The sequence below is a fragment of the Dama dama genome, chromosome 4, assembly GCF_033118175.1.
Source record: "Dama dama isolate Ldn47 chromosome 4, ASM3311817v1, whole genome shotgun sequence".
Taxonomy (NCBI): domain Eukaryota; kingdom Metazoa; phylum Chordata; class Mammalia; order Artiodactyla; family Cervidae; genus Dama; species Dama dama.
Genome location: NC_083684.1, coordinates 50407848 through 50424310, shown reverse-complemented (window position 1 = coordinate 50424310; position 16463 = coordinate 50407848). Strand labels below are relative to the sequence as shown.

At 42.9% G+C, this 16463-nt stretch overlaps 1 protein-coding gene across 11 annotated transcripts; it reads left to right on the top strand.

Annotated features, from left to right (window-relative positions):
- Positions 1-1356: 1356 nt before the first annotated feature.
- On the top strand, positions 1357-15398 carry ZNF792 (zinc finger protein 792). Of its 11 annotated transcripts, XM_061138994.1 has the most exons (6): positions 1357-1785; positions 7386-7432; positions 10197-10350; positions 10580-10706; positions 11454-11576; positions 12222-15398. In XM_061138994.1, exons 3-6 carry the CDS (start codon positions 10297-10299, stop codon positions 13844-13846), a joined length of 1929 nt encoding a protein of 642 aa, XP_060994977.1. In that variant the 5' UTR covers positions 1357-1785; positions 7386-7432; positions 10197-10296; the 3' UTR covers positions 13847-15398. The 11 variants fall into 11 exon arrangements, with proteins under 11 accessions (XP_060994977.1, XP_060994979.1, XP_060994981.1 ...); XM_061138996.1 differs by lacking the exon at positions 7386-7432; XM_061138998.1 differs by lacking the exon at positions 10197-10350 and having other exon boundaries at positions 1358-1785.
- The last annotated feature ends 1065 nt before the right edge of the window (positions 15399-16463 follow it).

Genomic DNA, 16463 nt, shown 5'->3' with positions numbered 1-16463 from the left:
TTTCCAAGGCAAACCATTCAACATCATAGTAATCCAAGTCTGTGCCCCACCATTAATGCCAAAGAAGCTGAAGCCGAAAGGTTCTATGAAGACCTACAACACCTTCTAGAATTAACACCAAAAAAAAAGAAAAAAAGATGTCCTTTTCATCACAGTGGATTGGAATGCAAACGTAGGAAGTCTAGAGACACCTGGAATAACAAGTAAGTTTCACTTTGGGGTACAAAATGAAGCAAGGCAAAGTCTAACAGAATTTTGCCAAGAGAACACACTGATCATAGCAAACACCCTCTTCCAACATCACAAGAGATGACTTTACATATGGACATCACCAGATGGTCAATACCAAAATCAGATTGATTATATTCTTTGCAGCCAAAGATGGAGAAGCTCTATATAGTCAGCAAAAACAAGACCTGGAGCTGATTGTGGCTCGGATTATCAGCTCCTTATTGCAAAATTCAGGCTTAACTTGAAGGAGTTAAGGCCATTCAGGTATGACCTAGATCGAGTCCCTTATGATTATATAATGGAGATGACAGGCATATTCAAGGGATTAGATCTGGTAGATAGAGTGCCTGAAGAAATATGGAGAGGTTCGTAACATTGTACAGGACGTGGCGACCAAAACCATCCCCAAGAAAAAGAAATGCAACAAGGCAAAATGGTTGTCGGAGGGGACTTTACAAATAATTGAGAAAAGAAAGAGAAAGGAAAGGCAAAGGAGAAAGGGAAAGATATAGCCATCTGAATGCAGAGTTCCAGAGAATGGCAAGGAGAGATAAGAAAGCCTTCTTAAGTGAACAATGCAAAGAAATACAGGAAAACAACAGATTGGGAAAGACTAGAAATCAAGGTTTAGATTGCTGACCGAGAACTTGGGTTTTTAAGGAATTCCCAGGTGATGCTAACGTTACCGTTTTGCGAAGCACTGAATCGAAGCAACTTTAAATGTTAGTACACAAAGAACCCGTATATTAGATATTATCTTCATTATTTAAAGTGAATCTAGGTCCCGGGGAGCCTGCGGGATCAAGAGACCAGCCTACACCCACACAGGCACGTGTGGGTCTCATATTACAGACTTCTGAGGGCAGGCGGCACTTGGCCCTAGGCAGTCCCAGAGGTCTGGAGATCGCCCCTTAAGGAGGAAAAGCTCGCGGTGCCTCCCGGCCAATGTCAACGACTAGCCGCGAGGTCCGTCCTCCTCCCTGGCCCGCCTCCTTCCCGCTCCTCCCTGCTGCCCCTGACCCGCCCTGCCGGATGCAGGACAGAAAACACTGTCCAGGAGTCTGTGCCGGTGCGTCACCGGCTGGCGCTGGGCCAATGACAGCCCGGGAGAGTGTCGTTTCTTTGGGCCGGGGAGGTGGGGGCCGGAACTTCCTGCGTTTCTGCCCAGCTAGTCATTTCCCCGGACTGGGTCGGTGCGCCCCGAGCCGTGGGTCCGGGGCTGGGGGTGGAGCTGGACGGGTACCGCTTCCCAGGCGGTTTTCGGGGACGGGAGGGGGAGGACAGGGAGGCCAGGACCCTCCTCTGCGCCTTTGAACTAGCAGTGGCCCCCCCGGAACGCGGCGTGTCCGCCAGGGTCCCGCCGCGCCGCGCTCTCTCCGCGGCACACGGCCCTGGGCGCACTTGACCCCGAGGAGACTGAAGTCCCCCCTCGCCCGGGGCCAGGCGCCGTGGCGCCTCGCTGAGCCCGCGACACCCGCCTCGGTCACCCGCCTCCGAGGGCTCCTGCTTCCAGGGGCTGCGATGGCGGCGGCGGCGCTGATGGACATGGCGCAGGTGAGTGGATGGGCTTCGGGCCCGCAGCTGCTCAGCCCTTCATCCTCACGTACCCGGAGCCGGGGGATCAAAGATGGGCATTGCTCTACGACTTGAGGTCTTTTTCATCTCTCTGCTTTTGAGTCTGGGGTCCTGAGGGTTTGAGAGGGAGCGAGTGGTCACTCCCAGCCTTGTGTCCTGAATCCAGGGCAGGGATCACAGAGAGCGGGTCCCATTTCTGAACTCTAGTGGATGAGATGGGAAACGGTTTCCTAGGCAATAGGAACTAGCCGTGGGCAAGTACAGGATGGAGCTGGGAGTGTTCAGAGAGCAGGTGGGCTGAAGTCATCCTGGAATGGCCGGCTGAGAAGCCGGGCGTCTATATTGAGAGTGTCGGGAGCCGCAGAAGCCAGAGCGGAGGGGGAAGGTGATGTGACTTACATCCTAACAGGATCACCTGGGTGCCAAGTGGAAAAACTGACTGTGGGCTGAGGGTGAAGGTGGGGAAGGCAACCAGTAGCTGCTGTAATACTGCTGGCCAGGCGAGGAGGGCAGGTGATGGCAGGTAGAAGAAGCGATGGGATTCTAGGTGGGTCTTCTAAGTGAGGCTGACCAGATTTTCTGAGGTGGAAACTGAGAAAGAAAAGCAGCGACTCGATGGATTTGGTGTTAGCAGCTGGAAGGATGGATGAACCATTAACTGAGAAGGGAAATTGTTTGTAGGAGGAATTTTGACTGGAAATAGCAGAAGTTACATTTGGGCCATGTTCTGATGTTCCAGGGACCCCTGAGCGGAGTTGAAGCTTGAGCAGCTAGACACACAGTTATGGTGTTTGGGGGAGGCTTAGTTTAGGTTAAGAGACACTGAATATATAAAGGGACATTGGCAGACTATACATAAAATAGAACTCTGACCCACAACCTGCAGCAACCTGCCCAGGAAACAAACCCCCTTATCTACAATAAACAACCCAGGAAGCCATTCTGCTGTAAGTTAGACTTGCAGGAACCCAGATTGCTATCTCTAGTGACAATCCAGGAAGTTAAACAATAATTTCTGAAACAGTTGGCCTCAAATAACCAGGACTTAATAACTGACAACTGCTCTCGTTTTTGTTCCAACTTAAGACCAACCAGAAATAGCCAAATATGCACCTCTAACTGATCACCTAGGATGCTCTGCTTCTAGTTAGCTTGCCCACAGCTTTCCCAGGCCAACAGGGCATACCTGAAGCCTTCCATTTTTTTTCCCACTTATAAAGCTTTCCCATTCCTCTTCCTGCCTTTGAATCTCTGCCAACATATGTGATTGGGAGATGGGGATTGACCATATGCACTATTGATACTATGTATAAAATTGACAACTAATAAGAATCTACTGTATAGCACAGGAACTCTACTCAGTGCTCTGTAGTGACCTAAACGGAAAGGAAATCCAAATAAGAGGGGATATATGTATACATGTAGCTGATTTACTTTGTGGTGTGGTAGAAACTAAACAATGTAAAGCAACTATATGCCAATAAAATTATTTTTAATAAAAATATTTTAAAATAAAGGGAACACACATGAATTAAAAAAACAAAACAAAACTTAAGTGGCTAACTCCCTTTCTATAACAAACTCAGAATAAATAGGCTTTTGCTTTTCTCGTTTGGTTAGTCTTTGTTTATTTTCACAGTGAGAAACACCAGGGACTTCCCTGGCAGTCCAGTGGTTAGGATTCCAGGTTTTCACTGCAGGGGGCTTGGGTTCGATCCCTGGTCCGGGAACTAAGATCCCACAAGCTGCACTGAGTGCTTAGTCGCTCAGTCATGTCTGACTCTTTTGTGACCCCCATGGACCGTAGCCCGCCAGACTCCTCTGTCCGCGGGACTTTTTCCAGGCAAGAATACTGGGGTGGGTTGCCATTTCCTCCTTCAGGGGATCTTCCCAACCCAGAGACTGAACCCACGTCTCCTGTGTCTCCTGCATTGCAGCCTAATTCTTTACTGCTGAGCCATTGGTGAAACCCGTGTGACCAAAAAAAAAGAAAAAAAAGAGAAACATCCAAAATGTGGCATCTGGTGTGTGGACAAGGGTGTAACTGTGTGTCTGATTTAGGAGGGTGGCAGTGACCTTAGAAGGAAGGAGGAAGGAAAGTGGAGCCCGAGAACTGGGCATCTTGCTTTGGTACTTTGGTCGGCTTGTTTGGCATCATAGAGACAGATGAGGGAGAGTTAGTGTTTATGGTAGTAGCTGGGTGGGGGGAGGGGATCTGTGTGTAGGGAAAAGTGTGTCTGGCAGCTGGCCAAATTTTCCTGGGGGGATAGGTATGAAAGGAGGTCTGAGGCTTAGTAGTGATGGAAATAGTTTTTCAGTGAGGTGTGGGCTGGTGCTCATTCAGCCATCTGCATTCTCACCAGGCCTTTGTGGACCCTGAGGAAGCTCTGGGATTTTCAGTCAGTCTGGAGAACCAAGGGGCAAATGGGGCAAGCTGGGAGAGCTATTAGACCCTGGTGGGTGGCGGCAGGAGGACCAGAGAGGTTGGCTTTGAATGATTGATTGATGAAGGGACAGAATGTGTCTTACAGAGAAGCAAGGGGGTCTGCTGTAGTCCTGGGTAGGTTGGATTGAAGCCAGGATCATGGCCAGGTCCGGAGGCCTTCACATCAAGGATGGATGTTGCCCTTGGCAGTGGGAGTCATAGAAGGTCTGGGGCAGGATGGGATCATGGTTGTATTTGCCTGGAATTCTCTGGATGCAGTCAGGGAGGGGGAAATTTCTCCCTCTACCTCTTGTTTGAGTTCTTGTGGCTGCACTAATAAATAATTAAACTAATAAAAAAATTAGCATAACACATGTTAACAGGAGAAAAATACATTTTAATGTAAGTGAAGTCAGAAATGGGACCTAAAAAGTGGCCAAAGTCAGCATCTTTTACTCATTAGACAAACAATACCTTTGTGAGTAATCAACTGGACAAAGAAACTTAGATTTTGGGTGCCTAATTAGTGAAGAATCTAAACAAAGTTTGGGCTCCAGGTTGTAAATTAAAGAAGTAACAAGGTTTATTTATATAGATTTCTTGGTCCACATTCCCTCCCTTTGGCAGTAAGGGTGTGCTTTACCTCCAGATACAGGGAGTGCACTTTTAAATAGTTTTCTTTTTTTTAAAATATCTTGGCCCAGTTTATTTTATGTATTTATTTGTTTTTTTTTTTTTACTTTTTGGCCATGCGTGACATGCGGGATCTTAGTTCCCTGACCAGGGGTCAAACCTGTGCTCCCAGCAGTGGAAGTGCAGAGTCTTAACCATTGGACATCCAGGGAGTGCACTTTCTACACAGAAATTTATTTCCTGTTTTCAGGGAGACAGACATGTGGGTCACAGTGTCCCTCTTGCGTTGACTGTTTCTTCAGTAACTTTAATTCAAAATAATCAATAGGCCACTGATGCATATTTTGGGGAGGCCTATGCTAGGCCCCAGTAGTTCCCTCCTCTGGAATGTCCTCTGTGGAAAGAGACCAGGTAAGAGGAATCCTCCAGCTTATTGAGGGCTTCCCAGGTGGTGCTAATGTTAAAGAATCCACCTGCCAATGCAGGAGGCATAAGAGAGGTGGGTTCAGTTGCTGGCTGGGGAAGAGCCACTGGAGTAGAAAATGGCACTCCACACCAGTATTCTTGCCTTGAGAATTCCACGGACAGAGGAGCCTGGCAGGCTACAGCCCATGGAATCACAAAGAGTTGGACATGACTGAGCGTCTGAGCATCAGTTCATTGAAGCAATTGTTAGTTCTGAGAAGAGGTGAGTTCAGGAGAACAATTATACCTCATTTCAGGAGGTAGAGATGCAGATGGGCTCCAGAAGCTAGGCCTCTGGTACAAGCAATCAGGTAGTTAATGAGACATTTCTAGGAAAACAAAAGAAAACAAAGGGTTAATGTTTGGAGCCAGTCATAAACCAGTTTCTGACATTAGGATGCAGTCAAGAAGATTTCAAGGTGTCAGGGTCGAAGCATCTTTTGCAGTTTGAAATGTCTCTGATGTCACCAGGTGTTCAAGAAAACTTTCTAAGTGGCTCATACAGCAGCAAGCATGAGGATTGTTTAAATATGAGCTGTTGTGGCAGTTTCTCTGAAATTTGTATCAAGTCGTCTAGCTTCAATTTTCAAGGCATCAGGAAAAGGGCAATTTTAGTTCTCACTGATTCCAAGTCAAAAGGGTGGGAGAAAATTGGAAACATAAAAGAGTTGTAGCTAGATATTGGAGGAAATTAGAACACTTCAGGATCTAGTCCAGATTTCAGGTAAACAACAAAACCTCAGTGAAACTAACAGTACTAGAAGCATACATACAAGGGTTCAGTTTAGAATCAGGGTTTAATCCCTGGTCAGGGAACTAAGATCCTGCAAGCTATGGTGCAGCTAAAAAGAAAAATAATGAAATGACAAGTTCTTTCAAATTGTTTGGTCATACCTGAGTCTGTGTGTGTGTCTCTCAAATATGACTTTCCAGTCAAAAGCCTGGATAAGATAACCAATATTTCTACTTGTGTTCTATTTTAAGGAGAACAGATTCTTATTGAACTTTTCCAAATGTAACTATATTGTTAAGAAAATAACATATTGTTAAGAATACTCATGAGAGTTTCTGAATTATGGAGCAATCAGGTGGGAAGAAAAAAAATGAACGTTTCATTTTTGCTAAAAGGTATGCTGTGCCGTGTTTAGTCACTTAGTTGTGTCTGACTCTTTGTGACCCTGTGGACTATAGCCAGCCAGGCTTCTCTTTCTATGGGTATTCTCCTGGAAAGAATACTGGAGTGGGTTGCCATTTCCTTTTTCAGGGGATCTTCCCAACCCAGGGATTGAACCCTGGTCTCCCACCTTGCAGGAGGATTCTTTACCATCTGAACCACTAGGAAGCCCAAGAATACCGGAGTGGGTAGCCTGTCCCTTCTCCAGGGGAACTTTCAGACTCAGGAATAGAACCAGGATCTCCTGCATTGCAGGTGGATTCTTTAGCAGCTGAGCTACCAAGGAAGTCCAATTCACCAAACTGCTGTAAATCTTTTTAAAAGAATTCCTTGCATTTGGAAAACAAAAGATTAAAAAATCAGTAATATTGTATTTTAAACAAAAAGTCATAAAAACTATAATCATATTCATCAGTTCATTCAATTACACATAATTAATTCTTTGAGTCCAGTTCTTCCATTAGTTCTGTTGACTTTGCCTGATGACTAAGCATGAGGGTAACAGTGATATTCCAAGGAGTTTGTGAAATTTTTGTTAAGGCTTGAATGATTTGCCCAGTGAGGTGGGTGCCTTGATCACTGGAGATTATGGAAGATATATCCCAAATAGAAAACACTTAAAAAAAAATCGTTTCTTTGTCCCTGTGATGTCATCAGTCTTGTAGCAAGGGAAGGCTTCAACCCATCTGGAAAGCATACATGTAATAATAAGAACATTCTGATAAACCATACTTAGTGGCAGTTGAATGATGTCCAGCTGCAGGTGCTCAAAGGGTCCAGAGAGAAGAGGTCTGAGTCATTTGGGGCAAGAATAGTTTTTCCCAGGGTTATGGACCTGAAAGGTCAGACATCACTGATAGGCTGTTTTTTTCTGTTTTATAGAGATCTCCCTGCCAATGTCTATATAAATGCACGTTAAATGCACGATGGTGAGTGAAGGAATGCAGGGGGGGAAGATGAGATTTGCCAGGGAGCTGGGGAGAACTAAGTAGCCATCTTGGTTTTCCCATAGCCCTGACTGTTTGTTTAGTTTGCAACTATTGTTTACCTATTTTAATTTCTGTTATTCAGTAGCATACTGTTGCCTTGGTACAAGGATATCAAGGTGGCAAAAGTCCGGCAAGAAGGAGTCAGGATTTTTGCAGAAGCAGAATGGATTTTGTTCACATGTGCCACAGTCTTTATAAATTCTGTTGCTACTACCTTTGCTTGAAGGTCAGTTAGGGCATTTCTCTGATACTTGAGTTCAATTCTTTTAGTCTGAGCCTCCATTTTGATGACAGATAACATTTTATGCCAGGACATATATGACTTCAGGAATTTCACCTAATTTCTGGAACACTTAGAACACATACCTATATAGACACAATATAAAGAAGGTGACAACAGTTTCCACATAATTTAACATATCAAATATGGCTGATTAGTTTAGTATCTTTTTATAAGGAGAAAGAATAAATCTTTGAGGCATTTTAGAGGGCCCCCGAACCATCTCATCTCTAGAAGTTCTAAATCGAAAAGATTTCATTTACAATTTGATTTGAGGAAAGTTTGTCAAAAATATTTTAAAAAATTCAATTTAGTCAAATAGATCTTCACAGCAATGTTTCGTTATCCATTCAACGAAACTAACAATTAAAACCTTAGGCAAATATGGAAAGTTATGTAGTTCTGAGCAAAATTTAGCTCTTTTAACAGCAATAGGACTAGATTTACTTAATGAATCAAAGAACTGATAAAGACAACAGAATGTAAGTAATTATTTTGACAGGATAGAAGATCTTTGTTTTTTTCCTAAGTATATTATTTAAAGGTAAAGAAAAGCCTTTCATAATCTCTTGTTATCAAGAGCAGACCAATAGGAAAACAAAATTTTGTTCTTTTAATAGAGAGAAAACCAAATTCCAATTTTTACTACTTTACTTTGATATTAAAACTTATTTGCTTAACTAAATCCATTCCAATCTTATTCAATCATGACCACATATAAAATTCCTGTCTAAAGACTCCTTTATTCACAATCTTAGAGAATTTCATTTTAGTTTATCCCTTGTTTTCTTTCCCATTTAGAACTAACTAGGTTTAGGACAAAATTACTTTCATTTTCCTTAACAAAAACATCTCCACACCTTATTTTTTCTCATCCCAAAACAATTCTATTTCTATTATTGTATCTGGCAGCTTTAACCACATATATTAATTGGAATCCTTAATCCTATGAAATCTTAATTTTTTAGTGAAAATAAAGAAGTAAACAGTTGTAAACTGTATTAACATTTTGTGGCTTGGCAAATTTATAAGTACATTGTATAATTTCTAGAAACATATGCTATTTCATAGTACAGTCTTTCAATGAAGCACAAAATATATTCACTAGAGCTAAACATACTTAATCTTTCTGTAATAAGAGGCCAAAAGTACATATAAACTTAGACTTTAGCAATTAATGTTTCAGTACTTTATCTTACTTGGAAATGATCTAGGCATCCAACAAATTCCCATCATTTAATTTAACATAGCAAATCATAGAGTATGACTTACCAAATGGATTTATGAAGTTATTTAAGTGGACATACTGTAACACAATTATTGTTTTAAAATCTACCTAAAAACTCATCACATTTACATCTATTTAATATATTTATTTTTATTTATTTTTCCTCCAAAGTTGCATGGTTTATAGGATCTTAGTTCCCTGATCAAGGATTGAGCCCGGGGCCGTGGCAGTGAAAGCAACAAATCCTAATGACTGGACCACCAGGGAATTCCCTAATTTATTTGTTTTTTAACAATCATACTTAGAATACTCATAAAAATCTCATGAGACTTTAAAATAATCACTATCCTAAGTTTGTTTGTTTGGTGACAAACTTTGCAACAGAGACAAAATGAACCCATTTGGCTAATAAACCCAGGTAGAACAAAAGTTGTTTATATACATTATGTTTAATGTTAAATCTGAGATATACCTGTATTAATTTAACCAACAAGTTTAAAAGTAGCTCTTATTTACTAAAGATTATCCTAGATATATGAACTTGAAAAATATTTGGGTTGTTTTTTTATTACATATTTGAGAATTTTTATATAAGTGCTTATGTTTATAAGCCGATTAAATAGAGGTCTTTTACAAATTAATTTTGGCAGTGCCATCTGGAGGTAGCATACACATATGGACTTACAGACGGACACAACCAGAGATCATATAGTCCTCATTTTAAAACTTTAATCATGAATCAAGTACAACATAAAACTTACTGAGCATGTGTGCTCAGTCTATCAGTCGTGTCTGACTCTTTGCAACTCCACAGACTGGGGCCTACCAGGTTCCTCTGTCCATGGAATTTTCCAGGCAAGAATACTGAAAAGGGTTACCATTTCTTACTCCAGGGGATCGTCTTGATCCAGGGATTGAACCCAAGAGACTCTTGAGTCTCCTGCTTTGGCAGGTGAATTCTTTACCACCGCACCACCGGGGAAGCATATAAAATTTACTAGTTTATAAGTAACAGTTGGAATAAGTTAGATTATTTGCTCGGATTTTGTTCTTTGAGGAGAAGACAAATAAGATATGTGTTTGCCCTTGGCAAACTATTTTAAGGAGGCTGTAACTTAGAATTTCAGCCAGAGAGGCTTTTTAGCAGTTGATGTTTTAAAAAGTCTCTTTCTCTCTCTCTCTCTTTTCAATTTCAGGTTCTACTGATTGAGCTAATCCAGGCTCAGGCTCAGTGGGCTGTGTTTACATTCAAAAACATGATAAGGTTTATAACTTGAAGAAACAGAAAAAGAAAATATGCTTTCTCCTAGGAGTTTTGGAGTATCTTTGTCTCTTATCATATGCTTTAGGGTAATTATTAGGGGCCCTGCATTTCAGACACAAACTCAACTGGTATCTGTCTGCCTACCTGCCTGTGGGCATTTCTGTGGGCTGACACAGTAGTCATAGAAGGCGTGGAACCGGGGTCTGAGATCTCCCCTGTGTTGGGGAGCTGGGGAGGAGGGTGAACAGTGAACAGAGAGGGAGTCCTGAGGAAAGAAGTTGATCATGGAATGAACTGTCCCCATCATCATGACAGGGCTGTGTGACCTTTGAGGACGTGACCATTTACTTCTCCCAGGAGGAGTGGGGACTCCTTGATAAGGCTCAGAGACTCCTGTACTGTGATGTGATGCTGGAGAACTTTGCACTGATTGCCTCACTTGGTAAGGCTTTTACACCCACCCAGGTGTCCTGAGCTCATCTCTGCCCATTCCCTTTTCCCAAGAGGTGGTTCTTTCCTTCCCACAGCTGGGCTGTGGGCACTGCTTCCTCCCCTCCCCCCTGTCTGTTTTTTGGGCTGTGCTGGGTCTTCGTTGAAATGTGCAGGCTTCTCTAGTTGCAGTGAGTGGGTTTCTCTAGTTGTGGTGTACAGGTTTAGTTGCCCTGCAGCATGTGGGATCTTAGTTCCCTGACCAAGGATTGAACCCCAGTCCCCTGCATTGGGAGGTAGATTCTTAACCACTGGACCACCAGGGAAGTCCTCCCACCTCTTCAGGTATATGTGCTGTGGGTCCAGAGCTGAGCTGTGTGCAGGGTCCCAAGAGCTGTGTGCTCTCCCCAAGCAGCCTCAACATCTACTGTCTCAAAGCCTTGTGGGGAAGGGTCCCAGAAAGAGGAGTCTTGCAGTCAGCCCAGCAGATCCTGTCTGACTCAGCCACTGATCTCCTGGGTGATTGTTCAGATCTCTGACAGTTTGTTTGGCTCCTTTGCTTTAGCTAACATTCCCTAAGGCCTGACCACCAGGAATTCTAGGCACTGATGTGGTCACTGTTTGCCATGACCACTGGGATGTTCCTGCCAGATCTCCCTTGTGTGTTCCTTTTGTAATTATGTTTCCTTTCCTGTGTTCTATTGTGGGATAATTCACCTGGGCAAGTGCTGGTCCCTTACCTGCCCCATCTTCCCCTTAGGACTTACATCTTTCAGGTCTCACATAGTTGCCCAGCTGGAGATGGGGGCAGAGCCCTGGGTGCCTGACCAAGTGGACATGACTTCAGCCATGGCAAGAGGGGTGTATAGAGGGCCTGACTCAGGTAAGTGATGGGTGGGGGAGCATGTGACATCACTACTGTCTTCAAATCATGCCTGCCACATTTCTTGTGTTCATCATTCTTTTGGTGCCAAGCCAATGGACTTATATCTCTTCTACCTTTCCTTTCCTATTTTTGGTATGTTGACCACTGGTCATTTCTTCTCTGATTGGGGCCTCTGTCTGTGCCCCTCACTGTTTCCACAGCTCCCTCTGCAGCACTCTTCAGCATGGGCCTGCACTTCATGTGTCATGAGATGTGCACATTTCCTCTGATAGTCCTTGAACACCAGTTAAACAGTTGCAATTAGGTTTTCCCAGATCTGGACATACCCTTCTGCACAGCTCTCACAGGTTATCAGCAGCTGGAGTCCCCAAGAAAAGCTTTGTTGAGAACGGAGCTGAAGACTTGCCTTTCCATCTGATACTGTGCCCATCTTTGTGTCCTGGCTCCTGGTATGACCTCCCTTATTTCATGACCTTACCAGGCACAGGACTCCTGGGAAGACCATTCCTTATCTTGACCTTAGGCCTCTCATCTTGCCAACAGTCCCATGGACTCATTCCTGGGTCAGACTTGCATTTGTGATTGGATTGTTTCCTTCTATGAAAATTAACATGAATATCACCAGCATTTCTCTACTTTCAGATTTTAACTGTGGAACAGAGGGTGAGAAATCACCTGCTGGACTCAGTGTTTCTGTAGAAGTGTCACAGAACATGAACCCCAAGGCAGTTCCATCCACCCAGAAGGGCTACCCCTGTAACCTGTGTGGCCTACACTTGAAAAACATTCTGCATCTGGCTGAACATCAGGCAACACATTCCAAGCAGAAACCACACATGCATGAGGCACATAGGAAAGAGTTCAAGTTCAACGCCTACTTTCACCAGTCACAGATGCAGCAGAATGTGTACAAGTCTATTGGAAGGAATGAAGGCAGGGCCTTGCTTGTGAAGAGCTGCAGATATGACACATCAAAGAAATCTTTTGCATTCAGGGAGGATGGGAAGGCCTTTGTGGCCAGATGTGGTTTACTCCAGCATCAGGTCACTATCAGTGTGGGGGAGCCAGAGAAAAGCTCTGAAAGTGTGGTGGATTTTTCCACTGTGCAACTCCATAAGAAGTACAGTGAATTTGAGAATGCTCTCAGTGACAAACTTTCGCTTGTTCAGCAGAGAACCCACACTGGAGAAAGGCCTTATGAGTGCAACAAATGTGGGATATTCTTCAGCTTTGCTGCTGGCCTCTTTCAACACCAGAGAGATCATAATCGAGGAAAGCCTTATGAGTGTGGTGAATGTGGGAAATTCTTCAGCCAGCGCTCCAGTCTCATCAAACATCAGAGAGTTCACACTGGTGAAAGCCCTCACGTGTGCAGCGAGTGTGGCAAATTCTTCAGTCGAAGTTCTAATCTTATTCAACATAAGAGGGTTCACACTGGAGAAAAGCCTTATGAGTGCAGTGAGTGTGGGAAGTTCTTCAGCCAACGCTCCAACCTCATTCATCATAAGAGGGTTCATACTGGTAAAAGTGCTCATGAATGCAGTGAGTGTGGGAAATCCTTCAACTGCAACTCCAGCCTAATTAAACACTGGAGAGTTCACACTGGAGAAAAACCTTACAAATGCAATGAATGTGGGAAATTCTTTAGCCACTTTGATGGACTTGTTCAACATCAGATAGTTCATACAGGTGAACGACCGTACGGATGTAGCGTATGTGGGAAAGCCTTCAGCCGAAGCTCTGACCTCATGAAACATCAGCGAGTCCACACTGGTGAAAGGCCTTATGAGTGCAGTGAATGTGGGAAATTGTTTAGCCAAAGCTCCAGCCTCAATAGCCATCGGAGACTTCACACGGGTGAACGGCCTTATCAGTGCCCTGAATGTGGGAAATTCTTTAGCCAACGCTCCAGCTTTAATAACCATCGAAGACTTCACACTGGTGAGCGTCCTTATGAGTGCCTTGAATGTGGGAAAACCTTCAGACAAAGTTCTAATCTGAGGCAGCATCAGAAAGTTCACAAACCAGATAAGCCATATAAGTGCAATGAATGTGGAAAAGCCTTCAGCCAAAAGTCTACTCTCATCCGGCATCAGAAAATTCACACTAGAGAAAAGAGTACAGAGGGTGTTCTCCCTTCTTCTTCAGCACAACAGCACCTCCTAGAGATGAACTCTGAGAGTGGTCTTTATGAAGGAGCTGTCAGTCAGAAGTTGAACATTGTTCATCCAAATATCTATGCTGGAGAGATTCCCAATGGATGCTAAATAAATAGGAAGCTTTCTGGAGTAAGGCTACATTTTCTGATCCCAAATTTTGTCAGAGTTTTTGTCACTGCTAATGTCTGTGTAGAAGTCATCTCAGTTCTACCCCCTGGCAGGTCTCCAGAGTGTGTGCCAGCCACTTCCTGTTCTCAGGGAAGACAGGCCTCTGTTTCCTCTTTCAAGAGGGAATTGTGAGTAGCTTGAGACCATTGGAAGATGTCTTCCCTCCCGCTGTGACTGCTTTAGCTGTGATCATGACCCATCTTTGCCATGAAGACCTGATCTGGGTCCTACTGGCAGCTTGCAGAGGTTTCCTTTTCCAAGGACATTGTTGATCTTGTATGATGCTCATGATGGATTCATCCAGCTTCCACATTATCCATCCTTGACTTTACATCGCTCTGGTTTGGGTGATAAGGGCCTTATTGATAAAGTCACCTTTAATCTCCTGTATTCTGATAACTGTGTGGAGTGGGTTGAGAACAGAATGAAGGTCTTCCAAACCAAACAGGTCTCCAAATTTATTGCCTCAGTGAAGAGCAGGATGGCAGAGAACAATTCCCAGTCCAGAGTTGGCCTCATTTGTGTTGCTACCTGAGGTCTCCTAGGGAAGATTATAGGGCTTGGTGGGCCTAATGTTGTGACTTGAAGGGCATGAATTTTTGTAGATCAGAGGTTACCTTGAGGAAGGGGAGATTGTGCAACCTCCAGTGCATCTGGAAGCAGCCTGATTTAGGCCCATTTTTTTTTTTTTCCTGAGGATGCCTCCTATTCCTTAGCACTGTCGAGTAAACATTGTTTACCTGGTCTCTGCCAAGGAGTCATATGCCTTTGATGTCTAAAATCCAGTATATGTCACCTACTGTAAGACTTACTGGGTCCAATTGGCAGATTAGAGGGAATGTATCTGTTATAAAAGTGCATCCAAAATTCCCTTAAATGTAACTATGCAGGATTCAGGACTTGCAGAAATTCTCAAGACCTCCAGACCTCTGTCCTATACTAAGGCCACTGGCAGAGGAAATCAGCTAACGGTTTTGTGCATTATTGTAGGCTGTCTGCATTATTCATGTCAAAACCAGTGTTGTGTTAGCAGAGAAATGGGGACTAAGAGAAGGTAGATCTTGTAAGTCAGGGAGGAGGCATTTGTGACACAGCCAACCATTTTTGGTGCCAACACATGAGGAGAGAGGGAGTAAATCTTAAATTTTCTAAAATGAGTGGGAGAGCAGATTTTTACTTGCAACAATTTCTTTTAATGCTTTGTTGAGATATAATTTCCATGCAATAATTGGCTGTACATATTTAATGTGTACACTTTGATAAGTTTTAAAATATGTGTACACTCAGGGAACCAACACCACAACCATAATAATGAACCTATCCATCACCCACACAGCTACCTCGTGCCCCTTGACAATCCCTCCTTGCCTTCCCCAGAGAACTGTTAGCTACATCCCAAGGAAACTACTGATTTACCTTTTATTCACTGTGAATTTGTTTGCCTTTCCTAGAATTTTGTACAATGGGAAACATAAAGTATTTATACTCTGTTTTTGGTCTGTTTTTCTTTCATACAGCATAATCATCTTGAGAATCATCCATTCTGTGTATATGAAGAGTTCATTCCTTTTACTGCTGAGTAATCCTCTCCTGGGACCTTCCCAGATGGCAGAGTTGGTAAAGAATCCACCTCCAATGCAAGAGATGTGGGTTTGATCCCAGGGTCAGGAAGATCCCCTAGAGTAGGAAAAAGCAACCCACTCCAGATTCTTGCCTGGAAAATTAATGGATAGTGGACCCTGGCAGCCTGCAATCCATGGGGTCGCAAAGAATTGTACATGACTGAGTACACACACACATACACACACACACAGTTCTCTGATGAATGAATACCTTAACTTTTGGTTTTTTAATTTAAAATATCTCATAAAATATACAACATAAAATTTCCTATCTTAAGCATTGTTAGGTGTACAGTTTAATGGTATCAAGTATAGTCACGTTGTGTAACTGTCACTACTATTCATCTCCAGAATTCTTTTCATTTTGCAAAACTGAAACTATATTCATTAAACAATAACTTCTTATTCCGCCCCAAGCCCCTAAAAACCAATATCTAACTTTCTGTAATGGAATTTGACTACTCTAGTTACCTCACATAAATGTAGCTATATATTATCTGTCATTTTGTGACTGGCTTATTTCATTTAGCATAATGTCCTCAAGGTTCATCTATGTTATAGCATGTGTCAGAATTACTTTTCTTTTAAACTGAATAATATACCATTGTATGTATATGTCATATTTTGCTTATTCATTCATCCTTTAATAGATACTTGTTTCCACCTTTTGGTTATTGCAACTAATGCTGCTATGAACGTGGGTGTACAAATATCTCTTTGAAACCTGCTTTCTATTGTATACCTGACAGTGGAATTACTGGATCATATAGTAATTATATTTTTAATTTTTTGAGGAATCTCCATAATGTTTCCCTCAGTGTCTATACTATTTTACATTTTCAACAAGGGTTCTAACTTTTCCACATCTCTACTAACACTTGTTTTTTCTGTTTTTGTTTTTTCTTTTTAAATAATATCTATCCTGATGAGAATGA